This window comes from Carettochelys insculpta, chromosome 2, assembly GCF_033958435.1.
Source record: "Carettochelys insculpta isolate YL-2023 chromosome 2, ASM3395843v1, whole genome shotgun sequence".
Taxonomy (NCBI): domain Eukaryota; kingdom Metazoa; phylum Chordata; order Testudines; family Carettochelyidae; genus Carettochelys; species Carettochelys insculpta.
Window position 1 is genome coordinate 155,526,657 of NC_134138.1, and position 14,032 is coordinate 155,540,688.

Genomic DNA, 14,032 nt, shown 5'->3' on the forward strand with positions numbered 1-14,032 from the left:
AGGGGTCTGCACGCTTTTCTCCATCATCTAGCAGAGATCCCTACGAGTCTTCTCACAGAGGCTCTCCTCGTACGTCGGTATCATCTCGGAGGTCTCGACATTCCAGGCACCACCCTTACATCCTTGGGTCATGGTCCAGGTCTCCATCGCCGGGCCCCTGTCCCTGTTGCTACGACCGCCATCATTATGCGGGGCGTCAGCATAGGCGGTCGACGTCTCACTATGGATCCCTGTCGACCACCCCTCAACACCACAGTGTTCTGCTTCCACCTGGGGGAACACCACGAGTTCCCCAATCAGAGGCTGGGTCTAAAGACATTGAACCCCACCTCGAAATTCCACAAAGGCAATCACATCAATACAGCCAGGATCCAGAGGAATTGGAGGAGAGATACCATAGTGATGCCTCCTCATCCTCACCAGACGAGGCCGTGGTCCTTGGAGACATTTCTCCCCCAGATGACCTGAAACAGTTCCAGGAGCTGTTCAAACGAGTAGCTCGATCCCAAGATATTCAAGTGGCGGAGGTGCAGGAGAAACACCACAGACTCCTTAAAAACCTCAGGCCTCCATCTTCTTCTAAAATTGCTATTCCTCTGGACGTTGCAATCATGGAGGCAGCCACTAATATACGGCAGACTCCAGCATCCGCTCCTCCTACCAACAAAAGAGCGGACAAAAAGTACTTTGTCCCTGCGAAAGGTATGGAATTTCTATTTAGTCATCCACAGCCAAACTCGCTAGTGGTTGAATCATCCCAACACAGGTCCAAATCGTCCCAGTACAAATCTGGGGGATTGGACAAGGACATAAAGAAGCTGGATCTTCTGGGTAGGAAAGTCTACTCCTCCTCTACTCTGTTCCTCCGCATGGCCAATTATGCCGCTCCTTTGTCGAATCAAAATTTCGACAACTATTCCAAGCTTACTGCCCTCATGGACTTCCTTCCGGAGGATAAAAGGCCAATTCTTAAGGCAATTGTGCAAGAGGGCTACGTGGCTTCTCGAGCGGGCGTGCAGATTGCACTGCATGTGACAGACACAGCGGCCCGCGTCGTGGCCACTGCAGTGGTAATGCGGAGAGAGTCATGGCTTCACACATCCGGCATTCCAAAGGAGTTACAGGTCAAAATTGCAGACCTCCCCTTCGACAAAATAAAATTGTTTGCTGAATCGACCGACTCAGTCCTACACTCGAGCAAAGATTCCAGAGTGACACTTCGGACTTTGGGGATATATACCCCACCGTTCAGAAGGAAGAAATTTTATCCTCAGCAACGCCGTTATGGTTACCAACAGCAACGTACCCCATTTCAACGGGGGTATGATCAGGGACGTCATCAACAAACACATTATAAGGGCCCTAGGCTCCGGCCTCAGCAGGGCAATGCCTCCGCAGGGCAAAGTGCAAGACAGCAAGTTTGACGGGTATGTCGAGGGCCGCGAAGCCAAGACCGTACCTCAGTGCCAATCTCAGTACATGTTCCATCACCGACTTAAGCCATTTTACCCACAATGGAAAAGCATCACGTCGGACAAGTGGGTATTGGAGATTGTAAACACGGGATACACGATCCTCTTCCAGTCTTTACCTCCACCAAATCCTCCCACCGCATCTCTTCTCAGAGACCCCTCTCACCTACCGGAATTAAGGCGGGAGGTGGACCACCTCCTATTCATAGGGGCGGTGGAGAGAGTACTGGAACAATTTCAAGGCAAAGGGTTCTACTCCAGGTATTTCCTGATGGAAAAGAAGACAGGAGGGTGGAGATCCATTTTGGATCTATGCGCACTGAACCAGTACCTACGCAAACAGCGCTTCAAAATGACTACGATGGCTTCAGTAATCAGGGCACTAGACCACGGCAATTGGTTTGCAGCCCTCGACTTACAGGATGCATATTTTCATATCGCAATTCATCCAGCCCACAGGCGTTTCCTCCGGTTCCTTGTGGGCACAGATCATTTCCAGTCCAGAGTCCTCCCGTTCGGACTCTCTTCAGCACCCAGAGTCTTCACCAAGACCTTAGCAGTGGTGTCAGCATACCTACACAGACAGGGAGTTTTCATTTTCCCATACTGGGACGATTGCCTGCTAAAGGGAACTTCCCGTGCGGAGGTATTACGGATGATACACATCACCACAAAAACATTTACCTCACTGGGCCTCATCATCAATTTCTCTAAGTCAAAGACCGACCCCACGCAAAATATAGAGTTTATAGGGGCTCGGATAGACTCAGTCACGTCAAGGGTGTATTTACCCGAGGCTCGTTGTCGTGCCATTGAATCTCTCGTACAACTACTAACATACAGCCCCACTGTTCCAGTTCTCACGTGCTTACAACTGTTGGGGCATATGGCAACCACCACGTTTGTGGTGCAAAACGCCAGGCTGCATATGCGAGGATTGCAGCATTGGTTGGCAACTGTGTACAAACCCTCAATCCACACCATGCACAAGAGGGTGTCACTTACAACAGAGGCACGAAGCTCGCTAACATGGTGGGGAAACCCCAAGAATCTCCTAACAGGGGTGCCCTTCTGCCAACCGCAAATTACTGTGTTCATTACAACAGATGCCTCCCATATGGGATGGGGGCCTCACATGGACAACAAAACCACTCAAGGATTATGGTGCCCCGCGGAGAAGACACTGCACATAAACATATTAGAGCTCAGGGCAGTGTTCAATGCGTGCAGGCATTTTCACAATTATCTGCGCGGAAAAATAGTCGGCGTGAATACCGACAACACCACCACCATGTTTTATATAAACCGACAGGGGGAAGCCAGGTCTCGTGCGCTTTGTGCAGAGGCGGTCCGACTCTGGAACTGGTGCATCGCCAACAATATAATCATAAAGGCTTCATACCTACCGGGGGTCCACAACGTCAAGGCAGACCAACTCAGCAGACACTTTGCGCCCACTCACGAGTGGCAGATCCGTCCAGACCTCCTTCACCAAGTGTTCCGCAGATGGGGTTTTCCCCAAATCGACTTGTTCGCCACCTGAGAAAACAAGAAATGTCCCCAATACTGCTCCAGAGCGGGCATGGGACAGGAGTCTTTGGGGGACACATTCATGATCCCATAGAAGGGCCCTCTACTTTATGCGTTCCCTCCCACGACACTTATACACAAGGTCTTGGAGAAGGCCAGAAGGGAGAAAGCACGCATGATACTCGTAGTCCCAACCTGGGACCGGCAACAGTGGTTCCCATTGCTCTTGCGCATGGCTCAACATCGGCCATTTCCCCTACCAACAGTACCGGACATTCTCACTCAGGCTCGGGGGTCAATACTACACCTGCACCCGAAGAGACTTCGGCTACAAGCATGGCTAATCCCTGGCTAAGCGCCTTAGAGACTGTACGCTCAGAGGGAGTCCAACAAGTCCTTGAATGTAAACGGAGAACTTCCACCAGAAAGACTTATCAGCACAAATGGTTGCGTTTTTCCAAATGGTGTTCCTCCAGGCAACTAATACCCCAGGACGCCACCATACCTACGATTCTGGATTATTTGCTACAACTCAAACAAAACGGACTTTCGCTATCCTCTATAAAGGTGCATCTGGTGGCTATATCAGCGTTTCGGCATGAAGAGGATGGATCAACCACGTTTGCCTATTCTGTTGTCTCGCATTTCCTAAAGGGGTTGGTGAATCTGTACCCCCCTCGGAAACCAATACCGCCGTCATGGAGTTTAGACCTAGTTCTACACAGCCTCTCGGGACCGCCCTTTGAACCATTGGCTACGGTCCTCCTTCGACTACTTACTATTAAAACGACTTTCCTCCTGGCAATCACGTCAGCTCGCAGAGTGAGTGAGCTCGCGGCCATAATGTCCACACCACCCTGCACGATCTTCTCAAAAGAAGCGGTGGTCTTACGATTACACCCAGCCTTCGTTCCGAAGGTCTCTTCAGACTTTCATATCAACGAGGCAATAGTGCTGCCCTCGTTCTATCCTAAGCCTCACAACTCAAATGAAGAGGCATGGTTGCACTTACTTGACGTAAGAAGGGCACTGGCCTACTACATCGATAGAACTAAACCTTCCCGGAAAATGGACAGACTCCTGGTGTCCGTTGCATCCAGGTCAAAAGGAGAAGCCCTATCTTCACAGAGGATTTCAAATCACTTTGTGTCTTGCATAAGACTGTGTTACGAGATTTGCAAGACTCCTCTGCCAGTTCCGCCAAGAGCCCACTCTCCTAGGGCGATGGCGGCGTCAACGGCCTTCTTCAAAGGCATCGCGCTGAGAGATATCTGCAGAGCGGCGACATGGTCTTCCTATGACACCTTCACCAAGCACTACGCCATGCACAGGATGCTTGATGAGGATACATGCCTGTTGACAGCAGTCCTTTCACGGATAAGCTGTGCATAAATCGGGTACCCACCTCCTTTTTCGGGGCCGGGGGGGGTTACTGCTGGGTAGTCACCTACTGTGGAGCACCCATGGGGAGCATTCGAAGAAGAAAGAGAAGTTACTCACCTGTGTAGTAACGATGGTTCTTCGAGATGTGTCCCCGTGGGTGCTCTACTACCCACCCGTTCCTCCCCGCTTCGGAGCTCTATTTGTGTGTTTTTCAGGGGCATCCGGAGCGGTTGATCAGGAACTGGCGGGGACCGGATCGCACACATGACCGTAAGCGCGCGAAGAGCCGACGCGCATCGGTGCATGCGTGACCCGACAGAGACTGCTGAAGATTTTCCGAGCTGTGGCGCCGGGGCGAGCCCAACACCTACTGTGGAGCACCCACGGGGACACATCTCGAAGAACCCTCATTACTACACAGGTGAGTAACTTCTCTTTCTCTCTGCCAAAGCTGTCAACTTCCCTTGGGTTGTAATATATTTTCTGTAACAGAGCTGTTACGTGATTTAGCAAAGACATTATAAGTATGAAAGAGACACATTCACACTCACAAATTTAAACATGTTTTATTAATCTCCACGTTTAACACACACTTTTGCAGATGCCTGTAAAAATGGATGCCATTGCCCCAAAGATTAGGGAGTCTGGCCTGATTCATTCTTCCATTTTGTCTGGATTTTCCTCTCGAATACCATGTCTCAAACAAGAGCAAAACATAGACACAGGACTGCCAATGTGTGGGTTCTCAAAGACCTGTAGAAAGGCATCATTAAGCTGTGTAGAGATTTTTCAGAAAATGAAGTATTATCATCTACTGCTAGATTTATGCAACATCTTGTCAGTTCCTAACCTTATTTTACACACACACACATATACATATCACTTCTTGATTCTTGATTTGCATCTTTTCTGTTCACCTTGTCTACCAATGACTCTCACAAGCTGCAGTTTGGTTTCAGGGTCAGAATTCCAGCATATCCAGCAGTGACTGGCCACTCTCTCCTCAGAACTCTCACAGATGTAGCAATTTTTCCACTGGAAGTCAAAGGCTCTTGGGGCTAAAACAAAGTCCAAAGTTCTCAAGGGAGTAGTAAAGGAGTCCATGTTCCCTCTCATCACTTTTGCAGCTTCTAAAACACATGTTCATGGAATGAGGTGGCCTCTTCTGTACAGTGCTGTGACTTTTGGGGGCAGTGCTGTGCTCTGATTGGTAGCAAGTGGTAGAGAAGGAATTTTTAGAGGGGTTACATGACTTTCTTCTGGACCATTCAATCCATTCCAAAACATGTCCTATTTGGTCAAAGTTGCTCCTGGCAATTTCTCTGTGAGTGGAACCCACCCCCTTTGGCAGAGGAGGAGTTCTTTGAGGGGCACACAACCATTTTGGAATGGTTTACCTACCCAGGAATTTTTCCCAATTGGTCAAATTCACTCCTAGACCTGTCCTCTGTGGCTGAAACGGATCCTAACTGGGATCGGAATAGTTAGATCAGAATAGAGGAATAGTTCTTAGAGGAGTAACACAACACCCTTTACTTCTGGTCATGTGTCCTCCTTGACTCCTTAAGTAATACCCCAGGGTGGGAGTAAGAGTGATGGATGGGCAAGGCCTGACAGGATGGTGTGAGTCAACATTTGATTGATGGTAGGGCCCTTATACTACTCATCTATGGACAAACTTGCTTTAAAAGATCCACATAAACAGAAGTATTTATCCACATACTTTAAGAAGTGGTGGGAGCTGGTGTAGACCTCTGACCTCATGTCTACAAAATGTGCCTACTGACTGGGCACACTATTTCAGCATCCCTGCACCCTTCCTTGCAGGAGGACTAAGGAATGCCTTGAAATAACTCACTATTTTGACATTTGGTGCTATATCTTATTTCAAGTTAAGGGCACAGTGTAAAAGTAGCCTCAGAGAATAAGAAAAAAAAATTGTGGCAATGGTGTCATGCTTGGTGTTTCTTTTAAATTTTGAATAATCGGTCATAAAATCATCATCAAGCCTAAGGAATCATTATGACTGTAAGCCAATTAATAAAATGGTATCTCCTTTTTATTAGATGAAAACATGATGATTAGATGAAAACACTTATGAACCTGAAGGCTATGGATTTTAAGATCTCTGTGCCCCTCTTTCCTTTCTGCTTATATTACTCAGTGATATTATCCAGTCAAATAAGAGGTAAATATATCAGTAAAAATCCTCCTTTCTAGGATTTAGAAGTTACTATAAGGTTTTATAAATGTTGTATGGGAATTTATGCATGGGATGGACTTTTGTAAAATTTATTCTTCTGGAAGAAGCCAGGAACCTGCTTATTAACTGTGAATCTGCTGGAATCATTTTATTTTACATCTGAAAGTGCTAAAAATATGTTACAACTGAGTTTTCATAGGGAAGTGGCAAGGAGTATTTCACAATCTGATAGTTGATTAGGATTTTTCAGGCAAATTACCCTTTGAATGGCAGTAACCAGTAATGATGTTTTGTACTAACAAAGGGTTCAGTGGATCCTTGGCAGATAAGGCATTAATAAGTATTACAGCTGACTTGGTTAATCAAACAATTTGCTGACGCTTCCTAGCACTTTCAAGTTTAGTGCCAAAGGTTCACTATATATAGCTGAAGCCAGCATTAAAGGCTCCCCTTTCGTCCAAATCTGTAACCAGCAGCTTGTTCCCTTAAATCTTTCCTAGGGCAGTAATTTCTGCCAATAGAGAAACATCATGGTGAAGCTTACATTGCCCAACCCTGGCCTGGACAATAGGATACATTCCCATGCAGAGCTCGAAACCATTGAGAAAGAAGAGGCTGATACTAGACCAAAATGGGATAACAAGGCTCAGTACATGCTAACCTGTGTAGGGTTTTGTGTGGGATTAGGAAATGTATGGCGATTTCCTTATCTCTGCCAGAGCCATGGAGGAGGTATGTATTTATTTATTTGGGGAACAGAATATCAGTTTCTGTTCTCATCTGGTGAAGTTTTTGGGTCTTGAATATTGTCGTCAAATTCTGTGTTCATTTCCATGTTCATGGCTTGTGAAATGACTGCTTCCATTGGCTTTGTAAGGAAATCTATTCTGGATATACTGGAATATCAAGAAAAATGTTTTGTCTTTTGGAACCCATGCTTGATCAGATATATTGCTTACGGGTAACAGTATAACAATGTTCTGTTTTTCATTTGACAATAGATGGCATATTAGAAATCGTATAAATGTGTTTTCTTACTTAACACATGTATTGCAGTAATACATGTACAGTAACCTGTTGGAAACAAATCCACAAGACTAATAAAAATCACTTCCTTGATGAAGGTGGTTTTCAAATAAAAGCGATGCCAAAATGTACTCTGACGCTTTGAGACAGTTTCTTAAGATACAAAGGTATATCTCTAGTAAGTGCAGACTAAAACACTAAGTGTAATTTAATTTCATATTAATTCTAAATGTATTAAATATGTTGTACATATTTTTGAATGCAAAAAGTGATCCAAAAACTGCACCTCAATGGCGCAATTCTGTGAATGGCTGAGAAGAATCTACTGTTGCCAGTATATAATACATCTCCAGGGGTTTATAGCTTAAAGACTTTCCTTAGCTTTGGACAGATAAGTGGCATTTCTATGATGTCAGGAAACACACAGTTTCTGAGAGGGGGGTGACAGCCTCTCTAGATTTAAAATTGAAAACAGCTTACTGTTTAACAGCCAGTATTTCTAAGTGCTCCAGGATCCACATGCATTCTCAGATTGCCTGTAATATACTTTATCTCACTGATTTCAATATGATGGTCCAAATGTGAGGTCATTTGAGCAGGTGATTCATGAGGTACAACCCCCCTGAAAATATATCAGTAGTTAGGGCTTCCTCTTGCCCTCCCTTAGTTTTTGATACGCAGACAGAAATCAAAAGACCAGAGTTCAAAGGGCAGGCATTCGTATGTTTATTGGGGTTATCACGCAAGCATAATCCACACAACATGAGTAGGGCTTTTTTCCATTTCCACTCCTTTCTTTTCCTCCTCTTTCTCTCAGTCATGCCTGCAGTGCACACCCTTGGCATCACCCCTTACAGTTTATAGTCTTGTTCTGTTCTGGATTGTCATGAATCTGCGGGCTTTGGCATCACCTCTTTTGAACCACACTATAGGGATGGGAAGCTAGGTTGTGTCCTTGCTGAGGCCACCTTGTTCTTTGTTTGTAGTGTTTCTTATACCCCCTCACCATCTCCCTTAGGCCAGATCTACCCTAGGCATTAAATTCAATTGTAGATATGCAATTCTAGCTATGACAAATGTGTACCGAGAATCAACTTCTCTGCCGTTGACTTACCTGGCTATCCACACAGACGGTGGTCGACATGAAAAACTCTCCTGTCATTCTTGTGAGATTGAGGTGTACAGGGGTCACCTGCTGACCCCAGATAGTTCGATTTCGTGCATAACTACTAGGTGCACAAAATCGAACCTCAGAAGATTGACACTGACCAGGTTATTCAGAAAGATTTTTTGGAGTAAAAATTTTAAAAGGAGCTCCTTTACACAGCCTTTGCCTCTCAGGAGCAGAATGGGGGGTGGGGTGGATCATGGGGGCAGCTGCACAGGGGTCCAGCATGTCAAAGGGGCCTGGAGCTCTGGCCACCATTGCTGCTTCTTGGGCAGTGACAGAGCTCCAGGTCCCTTATACTGCCACAGCAGTGCAGCTCTGCACAGCTCCCGGGGGATGAGGGCGCACAGTGCTGCAATCTGGGCAATGCTAAGGCCTGACTGCTCTAAACCCGTCCCTTCCAGGGCATGGAGCTGGGGCCCTTCCTACCTTGCCCTGGGGCCCATGGTGGCTGTCAGTCCTGCTGCCATGAACAATGTAGTGGATTAGAGACACTGATCCTGCTTGTTGTATGTTGAGACTAAGAGTTCAAATCCTTTTCTCTGGAGTTTTCCATCCTGTGTATTTTAGTACTTTCAACCCATCTTCTGCTTGGCCTCTGAGCTCACAGTGGGGTTCCTTTTGGCAGGGTGAATAGCATGTGTAATTTTGAGGAAGTTCAGCAATCCATAGAGGTATCCACTATGCCAGCTACATATTCAAGGCCCACCCTATGACAGTTTGGATAGTCTCGGTTCTGGGGTATGAAGCCACGTGTGATGGTGCTAGACTGCAATGAGATGGGAGGGACTATTTGCCACATTGAAAATGCCTCTTGTGGGGCCATTTCAAGAGTCCCAACTGGGACAAATTAGTTATTGACTGGCATAGAAAATAGGCCTCTCAAACTGGGACTGCTCAGGGCTTGGAATAGGCACACAGTGCCAACACCAGACTGGAGAGCCGAGAACAGGCATATTACCTCCGCCAGTTTGTCTCTCTGACCCTTTAGAACAGATTTCTGGTTACTTTGTGGTGTCCAAAAAGCATGAAGCGGCTGGATCAGAGGCCGAGAACTGAGCCCAGAAACCAAGAGTGAGGGTAAACCCTTAGCTTGGGGAGGCAGCTCCCACAGCTCTTCCCCTTACACAAAAGCCCCACCCTCTCTGTATTCACTGGCCTGAACACCCCCTCACCATTGTGGTCACTGCCCTCTACTTCCCAGCCTGAAGCCCAGAGTTGCTGGGCAAAATGGCCCCAACCCCCAGCCCAGAAGAATTGGAGAGTGATGTGTGAAGTGTGGCCTGTGGCTCTAGTCTTCCTGGTCCACATCATCGGGCCAGCACCTAAGCTATCTGTAGTCTCCATGGTACCATATAGCTGCTGGTTTTTGACAGAACATACTGCTCTCTGGACACTGCCTCTGCTCACCCCTCTTCACTCTCAACATATTCCCTGCGTTATGTGTTATGGGGTGGGGAACACATATGGCAGCTGTGCCTGTTTCATTCTGATAAGGGATTCTCTCAAACTAGGTTTATGCCCAGTGACGAGTTGGGACAGTCTCTGTTTGTTTTGTGTTATCTGAGCAGTATCTAGGGAGAGTATGACTTTTGGACCATGATGAATCAGGGATACTTAAAATCTAAACTGATTAGATTAACTTGAAATGAGAATTTATATTTGAAGCTGACTGACAACTTTTATCTTCCATATATTTGACTAGGATTAAACTTTAATTTAGACTTGTTGATGGGTTTCACTCTCCTATATACAATACCATGTCAAAGCCTTTTCAAAGGCCAAATATAAACACAGACATTAGTGGTATGGTGGACACTCCCCACTCCCCCCGGTCTCATGTTTTATGAAAATTGGCTTATGAGTTTAAATATGCATAACTTGGAGAGGCTGTGGACAAAATACCTCATGTAACCTACCAATTTCAATGTCACAGTCTGCTGGATCTGTCTGTTCTATTTTGGTGCATGTATCATTCTTTGATGTGAAGCTAACAATATGAAATGTAAGTCAATTTGTCATTTAAAATAAGCTAATGAGAGCCATTTATTCCTGTTTCCAGAACCCTAATATCTGGGTTATCAGCCTTGATTATGCTGTATGTCTGGAAGGTGATGGTGTTAGAAAGACTTCAGACTGTACCACCTGGTCGTCATCATCGTCATCATCAATAACCATGGGCTCAGCACCCATTGGTGTCTGATGCCTCTCACTATTCCTTTCCATCATTCCCTGTCCAGTGCAGAGGGGCTTAGGTTCTGTAGACTAGCTCTGCACCAGTCTACAATATCATCTGCCCATTCTCTGTGGGGTCTGCCTCTCCTATTCGAACCATCCATTATGCCAAATACCAGGGTCTTGATTTTGCATTCATCGTTCATTCTGCAAAAATGCCCAAATAGTTGCAGCTTCTGTTTTATAACCTTCTGCAGCAGGTTTTCTTTTGGCTGTATCTTTCTATATAATTTCTCATTGGTGACCAGCATCCATCCTATTCTCAGAATCTTTCTATAACAACTCCTTTCGAACACCAGTATTCTTCTTTTCGAAGCTTTCGTTATCACCCGTGTCTCACATCCGTACAACATGCTGCTGAATACACGTTTTCAAGACGCCCAGCTTCGTTCCCAAGCTAATCACTTTGCTTTCCCAGATCTTATCCATCGCCTTCAAACTCGCTCTTGCTTTCTCTATTTTAGTTGCTATTTCCTTCTTACAGTCTAGAACATACTATATTGTTCCCCAGATATGTGAACTTCTCTACATTTTCAAGTTCAGTACCATCTACACTGATCTTCCTTCCTATTTCCTTATCTCCAAATGCCATTTTTTTGTTTTATCGATGTTCACAAGCAGTCTGTACCACTTTCCTTCATTTAGCACCTGCACCATTTTTCCTAGCTTCTCCTCATCTTCCTCAGTGATAACTATATCATCTGCAAACCTTAATTTGTTAATTCTTTTTCTGTGCTCAGATATCCCTTCTACCTCTTCCTCAATCTTGTCCACCACTCTCCCCAGATACGTGATGAAGATACCCGGTGATATTGGCTCTCCTTGTCTTGTACCTCTACTTGTTTTAAACCAACTTCCCAACTCCCCGCATGTTCTCACCACTGCGTCTGCATTGTCATTGATATCCTTCAACACCGTATCAGTCAGCTATCCACTCCATACGACTCCAACACTGCCCAAGTCACTTTCTAATCTGTACTGTCAAATGCCTTTTGAAAGACAAAGCAAACATATATATTCTTGTTCTTTAGTTGAACTTTCTCCGCTCTCAGCCTTAGTGCCAATATCTGCTCTATGGTACTTCTGTCTTTTCTGAACACCTTTTCTTGGACTTCCCGTCATTTGGTCGCCATGCCCACTTCCTACAGTCCTTTTGTTGGAATCTTGTGTTGCAAATCACCATCTCATGCTCCATAGCAAACTCTAGTAATTTCTTACCTTGTTTGTTCTTTCTCCATATCCAAACCTTACCATGGCACTCTCCCAACCTTCGTTATCTGTTCCAACCTTCGCATTCCAATCTCCTCCAATGATCAACACGTCTTTCTTCGGTATGTGTTCCACTGTCTTTGTCAAGTCTTTATAGAAGAGCCTAATCTCTTCCTCCATCCTGTCCGACGTGGGTGCATACACCTGAATGACTGAGATGTTGAACGGTTTTGCTTCAAATCTCGCTACCATCATTCTTGGACTCTCACCAGTTTGTATCCTAATAATGCTCTTCTAGCTGTTTTGCTAAGAAGGAGTCCAACTCCTGCTTCATGGTTCGTTTTGTTTCCTGACCAAATGACTTCACAATCACACATCTCCCCTGAAGCCATCCAGTGCATCTCTGCCAGTCCAACTATATAGCATTGGTATCTCTCCATCTACTTCTGAAGCAGCTCTAATTTTCCAGTTGCGCACAGTGTTCAGACATTCCATGTTCCAAATGATATCGTGTGTTAGTGGTAATTTTCTTTCAGTAGCCAACTTGTTGACCCAACCCCAATTGCTTGATTGGTGTTGTGAACCTTGTTTAACCAGGCGATGTCCAAGCTGGCATCTTTTATCATTTAGTCATAATGGCATGAGATTTCATTCGCATTGTTGTTTCATGGTCAGTGCATTGACACTCATCGACCAACCCTTCTCCTTCATCCAGGCTTAGGACTGGCATGGAGCTCTTAGTGGCTTTGTAGCGGAGTTGTACCAGCTGGTATTGGAAGCCATTTTGATCCAGTGTTTTTCCATGGGATAGGGGGTATATAACAAAGGTTTCCTGCCTGATGTGAATGTCTATTTAAGCAACAGGAAGCAATCATTTTTTTGTCTTCAGCCTGCTTTGGAATCTGCCTGACATACCCTACAAGGAAACAAAGAGCTATGGATGGCTGTTGATCCAAATCAGAGGAAAGAACAGCTCTGGTTTGATTATTTTACCTGATGTGTGAACCGCTCTTTAGGGTAAGAAGCTGTAAGCTGTGTCTTATGGGGTATGTCTGGAATACAAGGTTTTGTCAACAAAACAGCCATTTGGTCAACAAAGGCCACAGAGCATCCAGGTTGTGAAGCATGTTCTGTCAGAATGCAGAGCTTTGCCAACAGCCCATTTGCCAGGAGGAAGAATACCATTATCGACAGAGATCTGATGACAAAACACCAGTCTGGACATTCCGAGGGGCCTTCTGTTGACAGAAAAGGCCTCAGGAGTGCTGCGCAGGTGCCCCAGCAGGCACCCTGTTCACAGCAAGCAAGCTGTCATTCCTGCCTCCATTCTTAAAGCTGCATGGAGCCTGCGAAACCTTGTGGCAGGAAGCTGAGTGTGTGCAAGCAGCAGAGCAACACACTGCTCCTTAAATTGCTCCCACAGCTGCAAGTGTGCAGCGAGTCACAATGGCAGATGCCTCCTGAGGCCTCCCCCGCAGGCCCTTGAGGGGCCAGCCTGAGGGGTCCCAGGACCCACCCCAGAGCTCCAAAAGGGGGGCTGAAGTATGAATGAGATCTGTCGACAGAAGTTTTGTGGAAAGGTAGCTTCTGACGAAAACTTCTGCTGACAAATCCCTGCAATCTAGGCATAGCCTTAGGGAAGCTGGAACTAGCTATGCATTTTCAATTCATTTTAGTAACTTACATTATCTGTCAGTTTTCATTTATAATGACTTAAATCCTAATGGTTTTGCCTAATAAAAGCTGTTTGTTTATAACCAAGTCCAGTGTAAGTAATTATCTCAGGAGGGCTACCACTGTGCAAAT

At 45.7% G+C, this 14,032-nt stretch overlaps 1 protein-coding gene across 4 annotated transcripts in view; it reads left to right on the top strand.

Moving 5' to 3' along the window:
• SLC6A19 (solute carrier family 6 member 19) overlaps positions 1–14,032 on the top strand; it is a 98,448-nt gene that overhangs the window by 31,142 nt on the left and 53,274 nt on the right. For 2 of the 4 annotated variants that reach the window (XM_074985975.1, XM_074985979.1), the window contains exon 1: positions 7,119–7,320. The exons of the other annotated variants lie outside the window; for them this stretch is intronic. In XM_074985975.1, the coding sequence (XP_074842076.1) occupies positions 7,119–7,320 (202 nt within the window). Of the gene's footprint in view, positions 1–7,118; positions 7,321–14,032 lie in introns of those variants that run through there. 4 annotated transcript variants of the gene reach the window in all.